This window comes from Phalacrocorax carbo, chromosome 1 (assembly GCF_963921805.1).
Source record: "Phalacrocorax carbo chromosome 1, bPhaCar2.1, whole genome shotgun sequence".
In the NCBI taxonomy this organism is placed as follows: Eukaryota; Metazoa; Chordata; class Aves; order Suliformes; family Phalacrocoracidae; genus Phalacrocorax; species Phalacrocorax carbo.
The window spans coordinates 3,666,853-3,690,800 of record NC_087513.1 but is presented as its reverse complement, the minus strand read 5'-3'; the positions used below and the strand labels follow the sequence as shown (position 1 = coordinate 3,690,800).

The following is a 23,948-nucleotide window of genomic DNA, read 5'->3' as shown; positions in this document are numbered from 1 at the left end:
ATTTCAGGTTCTTCTGATTTACTCAACCACTTCTTAAATTCCCCAGCTGAAAATCTTTTTATCTTATGATTCGCTCTTTGAAGAAGTCTGGTGGTCTTGAAGGATGCCATCTCCAGCTGATACTGACTACAGAAATAGCTCCAACCAGTACTGGAAGTTTTTGGATTTGGTATAACTCTCTCAAAGTACAGTTGCAGAATGGAGAAAAGGAATTCATTAACTTAGGGTAGAATTGAAATTATATTTTATTCATCCTTGATACCTTTTTCCTTTGATCTACCACAGCATCCAGGTGCCATTGCCTTGAGTCAGTAGAACCGATACACAAAAATATAAGCAGGGCAGAAGCTCTAACCATATTCCAAAACCCACAGCCTCCCCTTGGGCTTCAGTTCAAGTTGTCAGACATCAGTGCGGATAACAACCCAGCACATGCTGGGCACAGAATCCAGTGCTGTTTACTAGCAGCAGGAGGTGTTATGTACCTCGTTTGCAAATCCAGTTGTTTGGGAAAAATTCCAGGGAAATGCAGTACCTATTACTGAAGATCACTGGGCAATGAGATTTAGCTCCAAAAAGTTGTAAAGTGAAATCGATACTGGGAAAGCAAAATGGAAACTGCAGCCTTCTGTTTATCCAGGGAAAAAAAAGGTGTTGCATAAAGAAATACCCTGTTCTCCACCTACGTACCTCCGTTTGTTGCTCAACTGTACCATCTCCAAAGATAAAAAATCAGCCAGGGTCATATGTAAAACAACGTATTTGTCCACAGGAACCAGCCACCCACTACACACAAGGTCGCTAAAGTGTCACTAGCGTATGACACCTCTGGGTCACTGTTGGTGCAAACTTGATTTCTAAATGAATCTCAAACGCCTCTTTTCCCCTATCCAGGTCAATCCAGCAATCAACCTCAACACATACTAAGAAACTTGGACACAGTACCAGAAGTAGGTCATAATTAAGCAAGGTAGCTCGTAAGAGCCTTACAGGTTGCCTAGAAACGACATTTGCAGAAGTGTTTAACCACATCTAAAAATAATTGTCCAGGCAAATCAGACACCAGTGGGCACATTATTGCAAAAAAATGTCACCTCATGCTGACTAGGGGACAGAGCTCTTTGATCAGCCGTGCTCTCCTTTCACAAAGTGAGAGAAAATGATTCTCACCAAAGGAACTACAGTGGTTTACAGCACAGTGTGCCTACAGTAACAGAGGTCTCATATAACCTGCACGGCGCAGTATCAATTTTAGGCAGTGCCTCTGAAGTCATCCAGACAAATCATTGCTTAAAACTGGCTGGCATTATACAGGAATGATCTGTAAGATAAACCCATCCTTGTATTTACAGAGTAGTAATCATTCTCCATCTGTGCAGTTCCCAAATCTGTCAATAACACCAGGCGAGCGTAGCATATTGGAAAACAAAGCGCAGATCAAGTTCTGCAAGGCTTGCTCCAGCAGACAGGCTCCTGCTGAATGGAGTGCAAGATGTGCTATTCGCTTGTCCTGTGGAAAATCTTAGAGAAACTGAAGGAATAGTTGTCTTGTTTGTATTCCCTGTAGAGTAGCTTTGCCAGACACTGACCTCCAGTGCAGTAGATTGAACAGTACAGCTACAGGTCTTGCAGATGTGGATAAAATGCTTGGAAGGACCTCTGACCTTCCAGAAAATACCTGCAAAGCTTCAGTCATCAGCCTGTCAATCTTATGGCGTCTCATTGAAAGCACAGAGGAGCCTCCGAGGAAAGTTACTGGACTCTTTCCTGGACTCAGAATAAGGGGAGATAATTGTATGACTCTTGGGACCTAGGCAGTGTGGGGACTGTCACAACAGTGCTGAGAACAGAAAACCACTTCTGGTCTGTGTGGAAAGACTTAGAAGACCACATACTTCACAAGGGTCAAACACATCACCTCCTCTTCCTTTTTCCCTCTATCACTTCCCAACAGTTTCTCCTTAAGAGAAACAATGATGGCAAACACCTTCAGTTCACACCTCTAATTAAATTTCCATCTCTGCTACAAGGCACATAGGAATAAAGGGCTAACATGGAGCTTTCTACTTAGGCAATAACCAAAGAAAAAAAGCACAGAGGCATCTAGTAAAAGCAGCACAGATGATGCCTCCTACCTCCATCCATGAGAAGGTATCACTTGCTCATGTCATTCCTGTTTTTAGAGCTAAAACTCACCTTTCCACCCAGTTCTTGTAGCTGGGGATGTCCTTGGCGTAGAGGAGCTTGTTGGAGGGTGAGTCTTTGCCCAGACGGTGCTCTGAGGTCGAACAGGAGTCCATGAAAGTCTGAGCCACTACAGAGAGGCAGGCGTCTGTGATGCTGTTCTTGTGGATGTCGAAGACAAACTGTGGGTTCTTGATCATGTTAACCCAGAACCGTAATGGCAGGCTGCAAGAGGGGCGGGAGGGGTGGAAGAGGTGCGTCAGTCAGTACACGGTACACAGGCTTTGTTGTGTGAGGTTATAATGGTAAATGGTGGATGGGAATCAAAGATCATGGTGTGGAGACAAGGATTCTGGGATAAGCTTTCATATACAACAAATTCGTCCCCTATAGGACTCTAGGGATGGCAGCTGAATCACCTTGGGAGTGTCTTTGGTCCCTGTTATCCTTACAAGCCAGATTTTGTCAGTCTTAAAGTCAATGTCATCTTATTGAAGTTGCACATAAATTAATGGGAGTATAACTGAGGTGATGAAAATCACCCCTAACTTCTCTATATTAGGTTGCGATGTGAAGTTGCACCTGTTGGCTGCTTCATCAGACGAGGACAGGCATTGCATCCACAAAACTTATGGTGAACATTTGCCATCGAGGGACTTGGCTTTTGTAGCCCTTATAGCAACCCCATGGGAAGAGAAGTAGGTAAAGCTCCCAGGCTGAGACTAGGAGTGTTAATGGCGTGCACTGTGTGCTGTGGACACCGTGTACTGTCATGGTCCACAGCTCAAGCCCAAGCCTGCATATGATCCCAGCACACTGGGAATGAAGATGTCATTATGTGACAGGGAAAACCCTGTTGCCTGAAGGGAAAAAAAGGATCTGGGAAACAAGTGTTGCAACCTCTGAAATGAAAATATATCTGCCCTAACCAAGGGAGTGTTATAATATTATTCCAACTGCAATACAAAGCCCTTTCCCTCCGCCCCTTTTTCTCAACAGAGCAGTTCATTTGTATGAGATGCCCTGAGGTATCTACCTCCAGCTTTTGCCTTAAGCCTTTTTGTCAGGGCAAATGCATTCATATGATCATGGCCTAGGAGCTGAGATGTGTCACTGATCACAGAGCCAAACTCTTGTCTCTCTGTCAGGTAGACTGTTAAGCCTACCTTCAGTGCCTGCACCTTCCCAAGAGGAGGTTATTCTTCAGCTTAACAAATTCACCTGATGTTGAGGCTAAACTCCCCAGTTCCTTCCATTTGCTCGTTACTCCCGTGTGTTCACAGCACCAGAAATAATTCATCTTCAAGTCTGACACATGTTGGGTAACAGCAGGCAGTTTAGCATGTCCTGACACAGAGATGACACCACATTTTCCTAAACCACCATGCATTCTCCTGAGCCATCAAAGTCACAGAGCAAACGTAAGGAAAACTTCTCGCAGTTAATCCTATCAGCCAAGCAGCCTCCATAGGGGAAGAGGCAGAAGTTCAGGGGGAGCAGGAGATCCTGGCAATGAGAGCTGATGGGAGTTGTGGGAGGGAAACATTTTAGGCTGGGAATGGAGGATTCATCTTTTGGAGGTGAGGTGGATGAGTGAACCATGCAGATCTTCCTCTGTAGGTGTTTGGATGGCAAACACAGCCACAGCGAGGACGAGCAGAGAGTGCGTGTGTGTGTGCCTGAGTGTGCGTACGGTTGTGGGGAGGGGCTGTCCCTAGCTGGGAATAATGAAGCCCGTGCTCTGACTTTGAGTTAATTTAATCTGATTGAACAGATTTCTTCATACTGCCCCTTTTCCTACATACACACACACTCTGCCTTCCTCTCTCCCCCCTTAAATAAACCTCCTGCTCATTTAGTCTGAGTGGCTGCAATCAGCCTTAGATTAGTGCCGCAGATAATGTTAATAATATGCTAATGTTTCATTAGTTGAAAGCCTCTTTGGTGCATGGGGTTTCTTTTTTTATGTCACTGTGCTGTGACGATCTGCCATCAGCGTGGCTGGTAAAAGGAAAAAATGCATGAGCTGGGAGCCCCATGGCTCTCCTCTGCTGTTCCTTTTATAGTCCCTGTATTTGCACAGGAGAAGAGGAGGGAGTGATTCCCCAGGGGACACTTTCCAACAGGGAGACTCAGTGGAGAGGAGCCGCAGAAATCTTTTCTCTCCACCGATCCTGGCTTTTCCCCGCTGTCCCTTTACGTGTACGAAGAGGGGCTGCTGCCTGGCAGCTAGAGCAGGGGGCTGATGTCAGGCTTTGTCACTCACTCCAAAGGAGATTCACATCCAGTTCCAGACCCTTTAAGTGCTTAGGACCATTTGGGATGCTCTCCTGGCCTCCAGCTGCCAGCCCAGGAGGGTACAAGTCTCCTGTGGGTGCTGCACATCCCCTGTGGATGTCTGGGATACCTTAAAATATCTCAGATGGCACTAGATGCCTATGGGTGGGCAAACAAATGGAGCTCTAGCCCCCCTCTGACTATAGTGGGGATTCAACTACCTAGTCTAGACAAGGACAGGGGTGCTGAATCCTCTCCCATGCCTCCCTAGACATTCCTATGGGCCTGGACAACGCAGCAGTTAAATACTTCACCATTTTTCCTCCTACATCCTCATGTGGTCCCTCAGAAATACTGCCATCCCCATGTAATATAGGGGCAAACTGGGACCCATTTAGCCAACGTGCCTTATCTTTGAAAGCATCCTTTGGATCTGGGACCTTCTAACTTCCCCATAGGCTTGGGAAGACTGATTCTGGTGCTCTGAACCCCATACCAGCTCCTCAGCTTCCCCAGAAGCCAGGTCCCAAATCACATGTCCCTCTCCTTTCCTTCCAGTCCAGGACCTGGTGCTGGACTGTACTGGGTTGTCTCACTCACCAATTGCTCTTCCAGGTGTGCCGCACGTGGGGGTCATGGATGTTGTGCTTGTCAGCCTGCTCATCCAGGAAGTCAAACATGTATTTGATAGCCAGGGGAAGCGCACTGCCACGGTGAGCAGTGCTGAAGATGGTCTCAAAAAGGTCATCTACAAATTTCTGGAGGGTTCCCTGTTGAAAGAAGGAAGGAGAGAAGAATGTGAGATACCAAGTAGGAAAAGGATACTGAATTTTGGCACCTCAGACAAGTATGTCTGTGAATCAGGCCCAGAAAATGTGACTGAAAAATGGGAGCCATCTAATATCTGTTAAATGGGGCAGGAGTTGGAAATTTCAACACAGATGTCTTTAAGCAGGCATGTGTATCTTCACAGTATCCTCTACATCTGGTTAGCAGCCAGGTGGAGTAGGGCAAGATGCTACCTGTCCTCTCAGCTACCAGCACTCCCTGACAGGGAGAGTGGCGGAGCCGTGGTATGATACCTTGCCCCATATCAGGTATATGGTGATGGAGAGGCCCGAATATGTTCACACTGAAATTTCTCTCCTCCGAGTCCTATCCTTTACTGCTTTAGTGCATGTATGAGAAAAAACTAGCCATTTTCTATGCTGGCTATCATCCAGGGCCAATTCTTAAGCTGGGAATAGAAGTCAGATGACTGTAGAGCAGAGCAGAAGGTGTCATTGAGACAAATGGGACAAGAGTGCCTGCAGAGAGATGTGTGAGTAGTATAAGAAATAACACAAACTTCATCTTAATCCCCAAGAAGCCTCCTCATTTTTTACTACCCATTGGTACGGACTGAGGCAAACCCTAGAAGCAATGTATGGATGTGTCAGACACTGCTCTGCAGACCTCAGTAATGTCCACTGCAGAGACTGCAGAGGTCTCCTCATGCTCCTTTGGGAGGAGAATCCCAGATCCTGCACTTGGAGAACCACCCTGGACAAGCCGGTGAGGACAGTTGACCTTTAGCAAAAAGGTGAAGAGCTGGAATATCAGAGGGTGACCAGGCTTGGAAAAGGGGGCAGTTGAGTAATAGCTGGATGAGCTGCGGGCTGGGTTTGGGGGCAAATCAGGGAAAGCACGCTTTCCCTGCTGAATGGGGAGCTCTAGCCCACGTTTGAACCTCTGCTCCACCACTAGAGCTTCCCAGGCTTTTATATGAGAACAAACCATATGGCTGCTAAAATAACTAAAAAGCAATCAGATCTCTGACAAATTTTTCCTGATATGCAAAATTTCCTCTTCCGAAAAATAAAACCCTGCCCTTTCTCTGCAGACCCAGGAAAGAAATTGTCCTTACTAGAAACGAAGCACCAGGTTCCACCAGAGTGGCTCAAGTTTACGTAGTGCTAACAAATAATTAGAAAGCTGGTGTCTCTTGCTGATTCACTGCTTAATTTATTCTTTGGGAAACAAACAGAGGTAACTTTTGCTTGTGCGAACTCCTACAGGGTGAATAAATCCCTGCAGCACATGTCTGACTCAGAAAGGCCCCCCAAGGGGAAGGCTTGTTGGTCTGACACGGAAGAGCTGCCCTCAGGTTCAGTTTCTGGAGGGAATTAGTTCTCTACATGCTCACCCACACAAACACAAAGAAGGCTTTTAGGCAAGAGACTCCAGGTCTCAGAGGTCAGGGATTTACCAGAATAAAAATAATTGTCAGTTTAACTAAGTATTCCCTGGGATTGTATTACTAGCAATTGCTCTCTCCTCTCCCTCGCTCAAACGGTCATGATGAGGAAAGAAAATTGCTCAGCCCAAGAGGGGAAAAAATACACCCCCAGCCTTTCTACTCTCTGTGTTGCTGTGCAAGTTTCACAGATGCTTTCCTGCCATCTCCCCCACCCCAAAAAAGACCACCAAAAAACAAATGTTGAATTTGTGGTCCGGAACAGAAAGCAAAAGCGATTCAGTGGTGGGGTAGGGGAAGCATCCCCAGACAGTGTAAATCAGCGCTGGTCCAATGCTTGCTGGTTTACACCAGCTGGGGCCCAGGCCCTGGGGAGCATAATTTGCTTTTTACATTGTATGATCTATAAAGGCATCTTGATGCCAGGGAGCTGGGCATGTACCACGGGCTAAAGACAAAGCCACTTTATTGCCAGATCCCACTGGAACATAGACAGCCTGAGTGAGGATGTGGGGAGAGTCAGACACCAGAGGCAAAACGAGCTGGGGAACAAATGTGCAGGTATAGCTGTATGGCAGGACTTACGCATGTGATGGAGACCTGTCTGGTGGGCAAACTCAGACAGCATTTGCATGAACCCATGAAATTGTGTTTGTGTCTATACAGATAATGAATATGTGAAATATTAGAATATATTGAATATAATATATAATAATATAATGAAATATATTAAATAATACTGGTCAAAATTTCAGAGAAGGGAGGTAGATGGGGCTGTTTGATTGCTCAGAAGAGAATGAGGTAATCTCATGATCAGCCATACATAAGCCACAGCTATGCTACAGGTTCCACTTCTGGGATGCATTGAGATAACTCATGTTAGACGGATTCAGGCACAAAGATGCTCTGTGCTGCAAGAGGATGGCAGAACTGCAAAGGGAGCCTTTCTCTGATTATACTGCCTTCCACCCCACCTGCGCTCATCCCTGCTGGGGTGCAAGAGAAGGTCTTTACAGCCTCTGCATTAATACAGGCTTCCCCAAGGAGACCACCATTCACAAGGTGGAAGAGAAAATAAATGTAAAATCAGACAATTGTTTTGCCCACGCTCATGAGGAGCCTTTAAAAGTGAGTTAGGTGGAAGATAGCCTTGGTTAGAGATTAAAAAGGTGAAAAGGTCTGAGAGCTTTTGTCAACTTCAACGCAAGCCAGTTGCAGCAAGAACCGGCCATGCCCTTTGCAGGGAAGGGACAGCACGGGGGTGAGTGACAGTGAGCAGGCAGTGGCGATTAAGCCACTTTCTGTTGCTGTCGTGGAGCCAAAGTCTGCTGCAGAAAGTTTTAGACCTGTCAGCTTGAGCGCTCTCCACTTGTGCAAGTGTCGTCCCCATGGTGCTGCATCCCCAGTCACGCTAAGTACTCACATACTTCCCCACTATAGAAGTTCTGCAGGCTCTGGCAGGCACCCACCTAGGAGGCTGGTTCCCAGAATTTTGGCGAATATGGATTGAGCAGCTGGAATCTTACCAACTTCCCAACACCCAAGAAATGTTGTTTTGGAAAAGCACAGCCAGCCAGAGCACAACATAAAGGAAGACTTGGGTCTGCACCGCCCCTGCGAGCAAGTCTTCACAGTGCAGGCGTCCTTCCCCGCTCTGCTGAGACCTGCCATGGGCCAGTGGTGATGGGTGAGACGTGTCTGGAGATTCAGTTCAGGATGTCCCTGCTCTGTCCACACCTGACTTAATCTGTATTTTCTCTTTGGACACCCTGAGCTTTCCATGTCTCGATAAGGATGGGTATCTGACTCTGCTTGCTCTCCATGGAGCTCGCCACCTATTAACCACATCATGGCCAACTTAACACACCACCAAATCATCATCATGAGAGTCTTTATGGGCCCAGAGGAACAGTGGAGAGGAACAACTTGTATCACAAAACTCAGGTTTTGTGGTGGAGGAGCCCATTTCAGAGGGTGAGGCATCCTTGGAACCTGACCTGGGTACATTTACTCCCTGGCTCTTCATTTGCTCAATTTTGGTACAAGCAACAAGCTGGTATAATTGACAGCCCCAACACACACCTAACCCTGTGCTGACTTTCTCCACCAGTCTCATGGCCCTGGATTATTTATTTCCCACTGCTTGCCAATGCCCCTTTTCTGACTCTGCTTTCTAAATTCAAGCTCCTTCCCTCCATCCTTGGAGCACTCTTTTTCTTCTCTCTTTATCCCCCTTTGGCATCCTTTGAGCAGTCTCTCATTTCTTGTAGGAAAGAAGTTCCACTGCAGCCTTTACAAACCCCATTTCTCACCCTCTTCCCCGCTCCCCACCATGTACCTTGGTGGCAAGTAGCCTTGTCAGGTAGATCTCAGAAACCATCTTGCTGCCCCGATCACCCTCTTTTTGGTCACCATGTTCATGGTTCTTCACCAAGTGCCACATCTTGACTCCACTCTCGAGGTCAGGGGTGATCATGGGGGTGCGGGAACGGAGGCTGTCTGGGCTGCCTGTGTAACGGATCATGTTTTCTGCAAAGAGAGATACATGTGTCTCAGCCCTGGTAGCACCCATATTGGGATTAATGGGTTTCACCACGGAAATATGCTAATGACATGCCACATAACAGAAGTTTTTCATCAGACAGGCAAGAACACCTCTTCTGTCTGTGTTTGGTAGCAGGTGCCTCTCCCATTCAGTATGTGGAGTGGATGCTCATACAGATTCTGGTGTGGGGCTGAGACAATCACAGCTGGTGAGTCCACCCTGGGGAAATATTAGTTTGGGTCTCCAAAGCAGGAAGACTGTAGCAGTACTAAGATGTCCCTGCTCTCACAAGCTCAGCATTTCCATATTAGTATTAAATAAATATCCATAAATCAATTTGTAACAACAGGCAGCAAAGGCGTATCTCCTGGTGAAATTACAGCGTGAGGCAGAGAAGCCCCACAAGCAGCTGTATGGACCAGGCCTTATTATCAAAGCATTATCTTATGACTGAGTGATTTTCTTAGTAAAAACAAGAGTTGACGTCAAGCCAGACATGATGTTAATGTCTACACGATTAAATTAAACAAGGCTCAAACGCTGACTTTCAGTTGCCTGTGCTCTTTACCTCTTATCATGTTCCCTGGCAAAGCTTTGGGCTGGAACAACTAACACTGTCAGTGTCAGACACTGCCCAGGACTGGGTCAGGGATAGAACCACCTATTCATCATAACCAGTATGGACAAGTACAACTTGTTTTGCCTCTATGGATGTTAGCCAAACCATGCCGTGCTGCTTGGCATTATGGCCAGAGAGCAGGCCATGGTCTTTTTGCACAGTAATATTGATGTAGCTAACATGAGCTCTTGCCTAGCTCCCCATCCCCAGACTTAGGCTCCTTTGGCAACAAAGCAATCCAATAACTTCCTGCCCAGCCATCCTCTTCACTCCTTGCTCCAAAAATCTTGTTTTGACAGAAAGTAAACCAGAACCCCAGGTGGACCTGCACAAATTTCCTCCCCAAGGACATCTTTAGCCTCCAAATTTTACTTCCCTTTGCCTGAGTGATGGCTAAGGCATTCCCCTCTCCCTGATCTTCCAGCAATGCTGCAGACAGAGTCTTTTCCAACCATAATTAACAGAACTGTTGCACCTTTCTGCAGCAAGGTCTGAATCAGCCTCATTAATGCATTACCAATCTCTACATATTAATTATCAGATGGAATATCCTTTTTCTCCCTGGATGCTGTTTTCTTAATTGCAATTAACAATCACTTCTGACCCACCACATCTTCTCCTCCCCCTGCATTCTTCCCCACTCCCTCCTCCTGAAAAATCAAATGGCAAAAGAATTAAAGAAATCCAACAGAAATTAACCCCCCTCAAGTCTTCCTTTTCAAAGGTCACTGTGTCTTTCAGTAATTGCAACAACATGGCAAAGAAGATGAATATTAATAAGGTCTGCTGCATTGCTTATGTCCTTGGAGAAAGAGGAAGGGGGCTCCTCTGGACATCGAGTAACTGTACTTTCCCTCCAGCTAAAGAGAATAAGAAGGATCAGAGATGCTTTCAGAAATTAAAAAATAATAATAAACTGATATGACAGCTGCATCCAGGTTGGAGGGTGGTTTTGCAACACTCCAGTTGCACGTTAGAGATGTTTTGCTTTGCCCTCCGGCATCACCATAGTGAGACACGTCCTGGGCTGCAATTCTAGCACAGGCAAGAAAGGTGTGTGAGGGTCTAAGTGAGAGTCAGGAGGTCTCTGTTTGGCTTTACAGAAGAATTTCCACCTGGTCTGCATTTCACAGCTGTCTCATTCTCAGTTATCTCATGGGTGAAATAGGAGCAACAATCCACTGCCTTGAGATATACTGATGTAAGACCTCAGTAAGCCATTTTTATTATTAGTCCAGGTGCAAATTCCCTTGAGATAAGATAGCTGGGTAGGACACGACACCCACACTGAGGTATAAGTGCAGACAGGCTGTGCCCTACACAGGTTGTGGTTGCTTGGAGTCCCAGAGGCCTCGCATCTGTGCCACAGATTCATCTTCACAACAGACCATGCTCCAAGGGCTTTGCCCACCAGAACGCCTGAGCCCATGGTGTCTGTTGTGCTTTTCCTTTGCCTCTCCCTGTGCAAACTCTAAGAGTGAGATTCAGTGATCTAAAATGTAGGATGTTAATGATATAGGCTCGTCCTTATGTTAACGAGGGAGGAGAAGTTCTTCCTGAGAACAATCCAACCACTTGGATCAGCAGCTTGGACCAGATGCCTAAGGTTTAGGTGGTTAAATCCTTTCCCCCTGCCATTTCTCAAGCAATCACATCAACTAGTCATCTGCCTATCGTTCTCTCTGCTGGTGCTCAGTGTCTTGTAAGCACCACGACGTCTGGGATGTCTCCTCCAGTGCTCTCAATCCATATCAGCATACAGGCCCTTACCATACTTGCTGGCTGAGGTCCGGGAGACCGTGGAGTTGTTGACTGCATTGTAGGCAGTGACTTGCTTGGAGACTAAAGCTACCACAGATCCATCTGGCACCTGTAGAGAAAAAGGGACTTTGTCAATCAGCTTCTGAAAACTGGCTGAGGAACATGCCAAGGACAGCAGAAATTCAAGCAGCAGAAACCGAGCCTTAAACCAATGTCACTGTAGGCAGGACAGTAGTTCTGGCCCAAAGCTTCAAATGTTTTCTTCAGTGAGTTTGTTAACAAAAAAGGGAAAAAGATCTCCTGTTACACCACTAGAAGCCTGCACTTGGGCAACAGGGCAACGGATGACAAAGCAGACCTTACTCCATTCATGGCCTGATTCAAAGCCCAGCGACAACAATGTGAGTCTTTGCATTAACCTCAGTAAAGGTGACAGCAAGTTCTTCACTAGGAAGCTTTTATAAAGAATAGGAGCGTGAGAAGAATAAAATCATCTGAGCTACTTCAAACATCAAGGATGGGATGTCCCATAAGGATGATAAAACTGGTGTGAAATTTTCTATTCCTCCCACCTTGATTGCAGGTGGTGTCTAGGTACCTAGCTCAGAAATGGATATCTCCGTTTTCTGCTTAGATTGATCCTGTCAGTCTCTCCATGCACAGTTCCCCCCTTCCACGTGACAAATGCACCACTGGACTGAAGTGACTACCACAACATCTTTCTCTTTGCGGTGTCGGAGGGTCTCAGACAGGGCAAAGCAGCAGGTTTGGAGTGGCTGTGCTCCAGGATGTCATGGAATAGTGTTTCAACAGACAACAGAGCTTTCAGAAATGAGCCAGGCTTTCCATTTCTACAGCTAGCCGATTCATGCAGGTCCTGTATCAGAAATGTTAACAAGCCATTGGCTCAAACAAGTCATATCAGGAATATCTGTGATAAATAAGACATCATAAAAAGGAGACGGGTGAAAAAAACCCTGCTAACTACGTCTAACTCTTGTCTGTGTAATAATAATAATTAGCACTTGCATAGAGTTTTTCATCTTCAAAGCACTGCGGAGGCTAATTAAATAGCCCCTCAGCAATCATGGAAGGCAATTATTGGCTCTTTGTAGTTTTAGCCCCACACTGCAGATGGGGAAACTGAGGAAACAGGAATATCAGTGTCTGTCCCAGTATGCTCCGTGTCTGCCCTCCGGGCAGCCAGAGTAAGCGATGTAGAGTTCAACACCCTGACAGCTGAGGACCTGTTCTGCCCATCCATATAGCTGGGAGCTTGTTGCCTGAAGCAAACAACTGGAAAGAATGCAAAAGGGAAAGAAAATTATGCTTGGTTTGCTGGTGAAACAACATAGAAAATGTCCCTACTCCCTCTGAAAATAAAAAGTGTTCTGAGGTCAGCCAGGAATGATTCTGTCAATCTGAAGTGAAAAGTTTTGTTTCCTTTTCAAAATATTGCTGCCTGCCTCCTCAGGTCAGCTCTTAAATAAAAAAAAAGAAAATCTTGTTATGAAACATAGATTGCTGCAGTGTGATTGAGGAAATGACAAAAATGACAGCATCGGATTAAACTTAATGAGAGGGGGGCGGTTTGTTTGGTTTTTCATAGTTTTTGTAAGAAGGGGAAGAAGTGGGGGGAGCTTTTGACCAAAACTCCATTTTTTATTAAATCTACCACTTGTGTAAGATATTTTTGGATATCTGTAGCCCTCTCTTATGGATCTCAAGGTCACGCAGAGATGAAGGGAATCCCTGTCCCAAGGCAGGTCACATAGACCAGGACAGGGATTGAAAACAAGGGTTCCTAGGTCAGTGACTAGCATGGTCTCCAGTCATGCTGCTTTCTTCCTCCATCTTGCAGGCATTAAGCCTTCTTCCCTTCCATTTTTCTCTCTTTCATCCTTCTGAACTATGCTAGCATTCCAAGGCCTTTGATGCATTGGGAAAAGGGGGGTGGAAGGGCTTGTTTTCTGTTTGCCTACATAAGAAATGTTAACTGATACTGTCCTCATGACCACATGTCCTCTTCACATCCTTCCCTCACCAGGGATGCCCCTTCTTTGAGAGATACAGAGGAGTTTTTCTTCCCTTGGCTCCATCTTTAATGTTGTGCAGGGTAATTACTACAAGGACAGTGGGATCAGGGTGGATGTAGTCAAGACAGGGGCTCTGCCCGGTTATTGCCCACTCAACCATTGTTTATCTCCACATCTTAGAGAATAACACTTTGCCCTTCTTTATATTTTCTTAGCTGATCTACCCTCTACCCGTCCTCTCACACAGTTACCTGATAGTGTGCCAGCGTGTTCAGTCTCTTCCAGTCATTCTCTATCTTGGTTGTGATGTCTTCATCCTGAAGGATCATCCTTGCCCCGCTTGCTTGCCGCCACTCTGCAAGAACAGGGACATTGAACTCTGCTGTGCAGCATCTCTAAGACAGGGGACAGAGCCCTGGTAATCGCTGTGCCCATAACCATGTGGTCACACATGCTGCATCCATGTAGCAGATTGCCAGTCATTGCCTTTACACTCTTTCAGATGCCTCCAACCAAGTACCACGTACGAATGCACAAATGTCCAGAGCCCTCTTTCCAGTGGTAAAGAGAAGACAGAAGAGCCATTAAAAGTTCAGGAAGATGGTTCAGGAAATTATGCAAAAATCATAGCCATGTGGCAAAGTTCAGAGTCAAGTTCTAGGTTATCCAGACTGGTTTCTTTACCCTTGATAAACTGATGTTGCAATCACAAAACAACTTTTGCACAGGAAACACCCACCCCTTTAAAGAGTGACACCGTATAGAGATCAGAACATAGGGCAGTTGCCTACAGAGGTGAGAGGTCCAAGGCTAGGGCACAGCAGCCCTCAGTAGTGAGCTTTATATGGATAAATAAAGCAATGACCAGAAAACTGTTGCTCCATTGGCAAAGCTGAACAGAGCAAAGCCTGGTGCTTTAGCAGTTATTCACAGTGCTTAACTCTTAGCTTAATCGCTGGCCCTATTCTTGCTCCAACGTGGCTGTTTCCAAGACCTTGCATGTGTTAGCCATCACCATGGGACAGCAGCAAATGAATGTCACTTGTGTCAGGGATGGAAATGCATCCCTGGTCAGTCTGTCCTTTAGAGCATAGACACAGCTTTTATCAATACCTGAGATATGTCTAACTGCCAAGACCTAGCCACAGAGAGGGCTCCCCTGGGCAGAGCAACCTCTTGCTCAGCACAGCATCAGACCCGGTACTGGGCTCGGTTCATCTCCATTAGTGCTCACACAACGCTTCTTGCTACTCAAATCCAGAAGCGATGGAGGGCAGGAAGCCCTTAGCTTTGGGAACAGTAGAAGCACCATGGGGAGAAGAGCCAGAGCCAGAACCACCCCCTAGTCTGTGGAGCATGTAATCCCTACCAGCCTTCAGCAGCATGCCTGTGGGCAGAAGGGCGCCAGTTTCTGACCACATCCCATCCTCTAGCCTCCACGCTAAAATGATGAATGCTCCGCTCCTTCTGCAGCACTGGATCACCCCATCACTTCCCAGGGTACCACCTTTTGCTCAAATCCTGAAGGATGCTCCACGTGGAGGATTGTCACAGCTTTCCCTGCAGATGACTCATAGACTTACCTGTAGACAAGGAACACTCATGGCCAAAAGAAGACAAAAGAAGTATCACCTGGTGGCACCAGGGAAAGCTGTGGCTTAGCCACAGACAACCTGGACCATCCAAAGCTATTTTTTTGGTTGTCGTGTCTCAGTCACTGTGACCCAACCACATACAGTCCAGCCAGAGCCAAAGCAGAAAGTCTATTCATTTGCGGGAGTTAATTAAAATGAACCCTTGGATATGGAGACATCACCTGCCACCCCTGCTTAGTTCTCTTAATATAAAAATGCAAGGACCGTTGCAAATTTCTTTTGGTTTCAGCAGTTTTCTTATCACATAATTAAAATGTATTGGGAAAGCCGCCCTTGCCTTTATTATTCATTTAAATTAGCAGGAAGAGGTCAGCTGCTGTGTTTATTGCTGGGTGTTACTTTGGCTGGAGACAGGCAGAGAGTAAGCAAAGGTTATGTTGGCTAAGCACTGATCCTGAACTGCCCTTCATTTACTCCAGCTCCTCAGATCCTCACCTACATTATCCTTTTGATGTCCGAGGGTGATGCTCTCTGTCCATTCCCAACTGGACTGGATTCTTGGAAGATAACTGGTCCCAGGAATTTCTGGGAAGAGCACCAAATGCTGACGTTTGGGCTGGGCTGGGAAACAGTGCTCTTATGAAGCACCCCACAGAGTGCCAAAGCCACTTCTACTGTCACAGAGTGTGTCCCTTATGGGCCTTCCTCATGGCCTCTTGCGGACGGTGTCTCTGACATCTCTCCTTCAGGGATCTGCGTATTACTAAGGTCTTCCTCTCTTCTGGCTCATCTTTGGGGAGGGACACACACTCATGCAGTGTTTCAGGAGGGATGCGCAGGTTCTTAGTGTTGCACTTGGCTCTGACATGAAGGGCAAGCCCAGCTTTCCTCGTTCTGTGCTTTATTCGCATTCAAGGGCTGGACAGGGTCCTGAGAGCAGCAGATGTCCCTCTGCCCCAGGGGAGCTGGGGACATCAGGGGATGTCCCCTCAAGCCCTTTGTGCTCCTGCACAGGCACAGGGGGTTACCAAGCCCTTCTCCTTGGAGTTCTGCCAGAAAGGACCTTGTGAGGAAGAGGAAGGGACAGTCTGACTCCCCACAAGACCCACTCCTGAGCAAGAGAGGGAGAAAAGTCTGTGCGGGGCAGGTTCAGAGCATCTGGCTTCAGTTTTGCAGCCCATTTGCCCTGACTAAATACAAATCACTTAATCATGCATTTGAGCAACGACAGGGAAAGGTGCCCCAGTCGTGATGCCCAAACCCTTCCCAGTTTCACAGGAGCACTGCACGCTCCCCTTCTCCACGAGCACCAGCTGAGGTGGCCACACATTGATCTGCAAGGGAACGGGAAGGGAGGGTGCAAAGGAGGAAAAGGTGACCCTGACATCCATATTCACAGCACTAAGTGAAAACTGTTAGCTTTGTCCTCGCTGGCAACACCCTGTCCCCTCTCTCATCAGATCTGCGCACTCCTCTGCGAGCCAGCACAAAGGAGAGACATACTCCAGTCCAATTTGTTACACTTCCACCTTCCGCTGAGAGGGAGGGAGAGAGGGAGGGAGGTAAAAAATCCCATTATCTTTATCAAGCCTTCCAATCAGGAGCAGCGGTAAATGCAAACTCAGGAGACAGCTGCTGTGAAGCCTTTATATTTCATTCAGCAGATAGTGTATCTTTTTATTGCACACAGGAATTACTTCTTCTTTTTTTCTTTTTTTTCTTCTTTTTTTTTTTTTTTTTAGGAAACAACCTTTCTGTTAAACTTGACTGGGAAAAAAGAAATTCCAGGGGCCTTTGACAAAAAGGTGCTTCTTTGAGCTATAGCAATGCCTGGCTTGGGAATGACTCTATGGGGGGATGAGAGATGGGGAGGTGTCCTCCTGCACCTCAAATCCTATAGAAAATGTTACACCTCCTTTGCGCCTTCTCTCTGATCTGGGTCACCCTGAATATGCCATTGAACAATGGAGAAAAGTGCAGCAGAGAGAATATTTTTCAGGGGCAATTGAAACACCCAGGCGGATGGAAGACCTGCCAGCTCACTCCAAGTGCCTTCATTTGAGCTAGTCATTGTCAGTTACACCATCCTTTACAGGCACCTCTAGGTCATGATGCACACAGTCCATTTCAGGCAACTGCTCATGACTCACACAATGCTTCCCCCCCTTTTCCTAAAGACCCTAAGTCTCCCATGAAGGGCTGTGAAATGGTTTGTAGCTGACTCTGCGCAGCAATGGCACGTGGAACAAAGGCATGTGGCTTACCTAAGCCTGATGCCTATTTCATGATCACTTGTGCTCATGAAAGATTAGTCTGAAGAGCTGGGGGGGCTGCTTTCAGTCCTACGAGTATTTTTTCTCTTCCCAATAATTTCCACGTGAGAGACAAATTGGCATAGGAAATAGGAGGATAAACTTTGTCTGTATGCTATGGGTACCGGTACAACCAGGTTGGTAGGAAACAAAAAAGGGTAAATGTCCAGTATGTGATGACCTCCAGGGAGAGAGGAGAAGCTCCGCTCTGCTTCTGGGGTGGAGAAAGGACCACCATGGTTGGGAAAAAAAAGTTCATATCAGAACGTATAGATGGAAGATACCTGGGAAATATTCCATCCTGTGTATGCAAGTCACCTGCCTTACTCTAAGTAAACTACAGTTAGACCCAGTCTAAACGGCTCCCGAAGGTTGAACCCCTCGCCCCAGTACGACACCATCGATGAGGCAGTGAAAGCCCAGCCATGGTCCACAATGAGCCTCAGACAGCATCGAGTGCAAGACAGCCAACCTCGCAGCTCCTGTTGCCGCAGCAGTCCATTTCAAAAAGCAACTGAAACACAGGGAAGAATGAATGCCTCAGCGCGGAGCCAAATTCCTGTTTTGTGATCCTTGCAACCTAATGCTTTCCCAAAGACGGGGTATTTCATTTTTTTTGTGAGGGCTTTAAAAAATAATAACAAAAATAGCCACTGCAGAAAGAAGCCTTTACTCAGAGGGCTGCAATTTGGGTTTTGGACTAAAATGTAACCTCAGGGTGTCCAAAATAAGCGCTTTCAGCTGACAACCCCCTCCATGAGTTGTCTGGGTAACTGCAAAACATTATGACATTTGCGACACATACAAGTCACTCTGCCTGCAGCTACCCTGCATTTAACAACTCAAAATAACTCATTAGCTTGTTTGCTTTCTTCCATGTGAGCGATCTGGCCTTAGTATGGACAGAAAGCCCAGAAAATTGTAATGGTAATAGAAAAGGGTGTTGCTGTTTAGAAAACAGTCGATTTCAAAGCCAGATTATAGTCATCTGCTCTGACCTACTGTTTAGCATGGACTGGCATTGCCGATCCAGCCGTCTTTGCAGTTCTGAGCATTCAGCCTGGGGTAGGTTGATCCTGCCTGATCCTCTGTGAAGCTTTCTAATGGCCAGCAGTGTTTTCTGCTCTCCCCTTGCTGCCTTCACTGTCACCGAAGGATGCCAGGTGCCAACAAACATCTTTTCCTGCAAAGAGGCTGGGCTGGAGCTGTGGCTTGACATCGTGCATATCCTCTTGTTCCTGCTTCACCTGTGCCAGCCCTGCTCCTCCCACCTTGTTAGCTGCTGTGCTAAAGGAGCCTGCAACTACATTGCTGCTGGCAAAACTCCTCTACTAGATTAGGGGTTTTTTCTGTTTTGTTTTGTTGGTTTTTTTTTTTCCCCAACAGCATCATCAATGCTACTGGCCAAACAGCTGCTCATTAAGCAGTCTCCTGTCAGTACGGACAAGTCTGTCCTCTGAGGGGTGCACATGCTCATAAGTACTTTCTGGAACTTGCTGGTCCTAAGCACCACTCAGCAGATCAATATTTCTTACAACAGCAATAGCCCTGGATGCAAAATTGTCAGGCTCCACCTGGGACCCCGCACACACACACTTCTGTATCTTTGTCAGCGCTGCAGTAGAACCTGTGGACTGCAATTTATCCCTTGCGTTTGCAACACGCGGGTAGAATTCCCGCCTCCCGGTACGGATGCATCATTCATCCTCACAGCAGAACGAACTACTTTCCACTCATACGCTGTCTGAAATCCAAATGTAATGGGCTCGGTGGCCACCATCCAGCATCGGATAGGTAGAGAGATCTCACTGCAGACACCACTCCTCTGGTCTACTGTGCCCTGGCACCCTGCCCTACCTGCTCTCATGCTCACCCTAGCACTCACCATTTCCCTGCTGACTCACAGCAGCTCCAAAATCGTCTTGGGTCCTTTCTTGATGATGCATACAATCTGTTCTTTATCGCTGCTGGTTTTGGCAGCTTGTTTCATTATTATAACTGCCTTTCATGAGCAGGAATCTTGCTGCAATTTCTGTCAGGAATCCCCTCCTCCTCTACACATACGCACACACATCTAGACACTTAACTTTAATCCCTGACCTCTCATTCCCGCCTCTATTATTGCTGTGAATTTTTTCTTGGCATCAGTCCATTCCTTCTCCTTTTGGTTCTTCTTCTACTTTGCTGGGTTTTATAGACTCCATCATTTTCCACTCAAGTCTCTTTCACTGAAGGTCACTGAGGGCAAACTCTGGCAGATACAGCCACAATACAGTCCCCAGCTCCCTACCAGACAGCTCAGCAATGCCCTGAGCAGATTTTTCTACATCCTTTCATAGTAACCTCCCAGTGTAGTATCACATCTGCCTCTGAACCCCAGCTTCACACACCTCATTCCTCCCAGCACCCGTGTTCCTGGTTTTGGGCAGAAATAGATTTTGGCGTCAGAGGCAGCCCTGTACACCCTGGGATGTACAACTCCCTGTGTGCCCCATCGATCAAGAGCGCAACTGCCTAGAAATGCAGGCGAAGCTGGCGCAGCTCTTCCCACCCTCCAAGCAGAGCAATGCATGAATGAGCAAAACACCAAGAAAAAAAAAAAAAAAGAAGCATGAATTCATAAACAGAAGGACTAATCTTTCCTTAAGACCTCCTAGTCCTCTGCAGAAAGGAAACTTCAGAGCAGCAGCTCCCAGCCCTGCTGGTGGTGGTGGGGTGCTGGAAGGAGAGGGGAGCAGTCAGGGGTGAGATGGATGCAGCCCACTGAACAGAGGATATTTCATCCCCTTTCTTCTGCCTGCACAACGAGTAATTAATACTGCTTGTGCTGTAACTATCTCAGCAAGAAGATATATATATAATCCAAACCCTCACTATTCAGAGGAGAGCTAGGAATAAATCTCTGCAGCCTGAACACTGCTGACAACAACACCCTGGGCATTCGGTGCTCTTTTTCCAGGAGTCTTCAGCAGGACAGAGAGAATAGCCCCAGTCATGCCTTTTCCATACCCTGTCCAAGCCGAATTCTGTGGACAGAGAAGCAGGATGGCTACTGGTCTTTTTAAGTCCTCAAGGCCAAAGATTTCATAATCCAGGAGCATATGCATCAGTTTAATCACTCTTTTCTGCCCTCTCACCATTGCTGCTGCTCTGCCTTGCAGAAGCGCCGCAAGTACACCCAGTCTGGAGACGTGGCACTTACCCCAACAGTGTCTAGATTGAATTTGGCTGATTCCCATCTCCCCTCTCCCGCCTGCCCGGGGGCAATCAGGGCCTGCTGTGGACTCACATACCCAAGTCCATATCAGCAGCTTTAGGTCGGTGGGAGCAGGGGACGTTCTTGAAGATGGCATCGAGGATTTTCTCCTTGACCTGCGTGATGGTGTCACAGTTCAGGATCTTCACCGGGATCTCAGGGCTGTTCACGTTGTCGGGGTTCACGCAGCTCAGGACCTGAGAGAGAGGCAGTGAGAGCCACCACACGTTTCACAGCAGCACGAGTACTCTGTGGCCACCCTTCTGCAGCCACCTCCTTGTAGGTCCCTGCCTTCTACAAGCCAGAGGGATACCTAGGGTGCAATTAGGGGAAAAATGTGTACCAAGAGTATTCCCTCCTTTGAGAGGGCACAGAGATCTGGTTTCACACAGGGAGATTGCAGGCATCCATGCCTATGCTGCTTTCAACCCCTACCACTGTCTGTGCCCAGTAAATTAAAGGTAATTTAGGATTTGGCTCTCAGCTAAGTGCTGTGGGCTCCCAGATGTTGCAGTAAGTGACTTGGGGCTGATGTGAAGGTTTTTCTGAACTTGTATCTTGTGCCACCTGTCTCTGTGAGGTGAAACTACTATACCTGTGGGAACAACCCCTTAGATTTGAGCTTCATCTCCTTGGCATCTTCACTATAGTTACTAACAGACAGCTCACGAATACCAGCTCAGGTTCTGGTGCTTTCAGGAAAAATGACATTCACCTAAATGGTACCAGGCAATGGCCATTGACACATTTGTTTCATAGAAACAGTTGAAACTCATAGAAAAAATTAAAAATGCAATCAGGCCTGACCCTGGTGGGAGCTGAACTAATATCCAAAGGGTTCTCCAGGGATTTCCTTGGCCTCTAACCCATTCCCTGCTCCCTAGAGAGCTGGCAAGGTGACTGAATTCAGTAGCAGCCTTGCATTGCCACCTGACTTCGACAATTCAGGTAAAAGTGTTCTTCAGCGCCTCAGAGTTAAGTTTGTCCATCTGCACAGCCACGGACGGCCCAAGATGCTTCTCAGAAGAATGTTATCAATTTGAAATGCAGGGCTTCTTACAAAAAGGAACACAAAACAACAACTTCTGCTTTCACATATAGAACAAGAAAATTGACCCAACTAGAGAGGCCTCTGATTTCCCAGGAGAATATAATTTTCTCCAAAGACTCTGTCCAAGAGTAAATGCAAAGCATATGTGGTTGTGAGGGAGGGAGGAATGCCTTAAACACACACACAGAGTGTTTAACAGCAATCTGCCCGCTAACTCTTGGCCATGTCTATGTCGAGCATTATTCTCTCTCCTGGCTACAGGAGTGTGAAGTCTATAAACTTTTATAAACTCAGCACACCTTTGCACTTGGAAGGCGTGTTCAGTGATGCTCCTGGCTATATACGGTCATTAAATGTTCCTGTGCCGCTTTTACAAGTGCAGACATGTTAGTTTGATTCCTTAGACAAATTCTACCTTGACTGTAAATTCTCTTCTGTAGTACGCAATAGGTACTGGCCTCTCCATCGCTTTCCATCTTAACATACTGAGATGCAGTGGGATCACAAAGTGGCTTGAAACTGGGTGAAATCATATCGGTATAATTATATATTGGCTCACCAGGCTCCCTTTGGTGCTGTTATGCTCAGCTAAGAGGGACTTGTGAAGACATTGCTTACAAAAAGCTCTGTGATCTTTCTGGATGAAAGGGGAGATGTAAATATGAGATATTGATTAGATCATAATGCTATTATTTATATGTCACTTCCAGCAGTATTGAAGAAGCATCAATTCAGATAATAATAACAACAGCACAGATTTACAGTTCTGGGGCATCTTTCATCTCAAAGGATCACAGAACTATACATAAAAAGCACTGTTGAAATGTATCCAGTGTTGAGCTTATTAGTTGCCCCCCTCCCATTGCACGTCTGTAGGGAAATGAAGCAGTGACGGCGGGCTAGGACAGCTCTTCTGAGAGTGTTGTGGTTCTGGAGACCAAGTTACTCTGCAGGTCTCTCCCAGTGGTCTGAGCTCAGCTGAGACAAACTGAGCTGATGCCAGTCAGAGCAAGCTGTGTGGTGTGATTCATCTCTGATGCCAACACCTGGGGTAGTACCTGCAAACCCCTGAACTCCGGTGTGCTCATTTCAGGGACAGCCAATAGGGTCCTTTCAACATTTTAGAGAATTCAAGCATTGCTTATAGAAACCAGCACCCATCCCAGAGCACAGTGGCTTTGACATACATGCCCCAGGCTTTGCATCAGCTCTCAGTTGGTGTTCTCTTGTGGGGAGACTCTCAGTACAAAGACTTCAGGACATTATCAGGCTACACCTCTGCATTTTACACACTAAACGGCTCTTCTTTGGAGATTGTCAAACGCCTTATAGAAGTATCCTTACTCCACAGACTGAAAATCTCAGCTCCCCACCCAACAGACTGAAGCTCCTAATCATAAGGTGTTTGCAATAGAGAGATTCCTTTGACTTCTGTGGGAATCCTCCCGAAAGTTTCCTCTGTTTTCCCCCCAGCTTTCTACAGATTGTCCCTGGTAAGAAGTGACCAGGACAAAAAATATCTAAGCATTGGCTTTATCCATTTAGCAGAATTCAGACTCTCTAATCTTACTGGAAGAGTAAGGTTTGCCCTAGGCTTCACCCAAGGCTGCCCTCACAACAACCAGTGGAAGACAGAGAAGTAACGCCATTGCTCCTTCAGTGCTGCTCAGAGCTATGTCAACACAATCTTCGATGTCAACTGGTGGGGAAGAGACCCCTGAGACGGCCTGCGTTGTATTCCTGCATGGTGAGTCAGTCTGAGGGAAGCTTTGTGATTCTGACCTGGATGCATTCACTGCTACTGCTCCACCACCCACTACCAGGCTTTGAGCCCTGTGAGGCAGAGCTAGGGAGGTGGATGAAGGGGAGAGGAGGCTTCAGTGTCGCTCAAGGAGATGCTGAATGTTTTGCCACTGAGAGGACGTCAGCACTTGGCACCACTGTTCGGTCATGCGTTGAGGTCTGTGTCGGCGTAGCATAAAGGCAATGACAGTTGTGGGGTAACACAGAAAGGTATGGGACTGGGAGCAAGCGGAGTAGTAATCTCTGAGCCCTGACTGTGTATGACCCTGGGGC

At 46.8% G+C, this 23,948-nt stretch overlaps 1 protein-coding gene across 4 annotated transcripts in view; it reads right to left on the bottom strand.

Moving 5' to 3' along the window:
• Positions 1-23,948, bottom strand: part of PLXNA4 (plexin A4) — a 460,966-nt gene that overhangs the window by 15,511 nt on the left and 421,507 nt on the right. For all 4 annotated transcript variants that reach the window (XM_064442386.1, XM_064442376.1, XM_064442394.1 and 1 more), the window contains 6 exons: positions 20,859-21,018; positions 13,910-14,013; positions 11,632-11,731; positions 9,036-9,226; positions 5,062-5,231; positions 2,197-2,409 (listed from right to left, as the gene is read on the bottom strand). In XM_064442386.1, the coding sequence (XP_064298456.1) occupies positions 2,197-2,409; positions 5,062-5,231; positions 9,036-9,226; positions 11,632-11,731; positions 13,910-14,013; positions 20,859-21,018 (938 nt within the window). The remainder of the gene's footprint in view (positions 1-2,196; positions 2,410-5,061; positions 5,232-9,035; positions 9,227-11,631; positions 11,732-13,909; positions 14,014-20,858; positions 21,019-23,948) is intronic.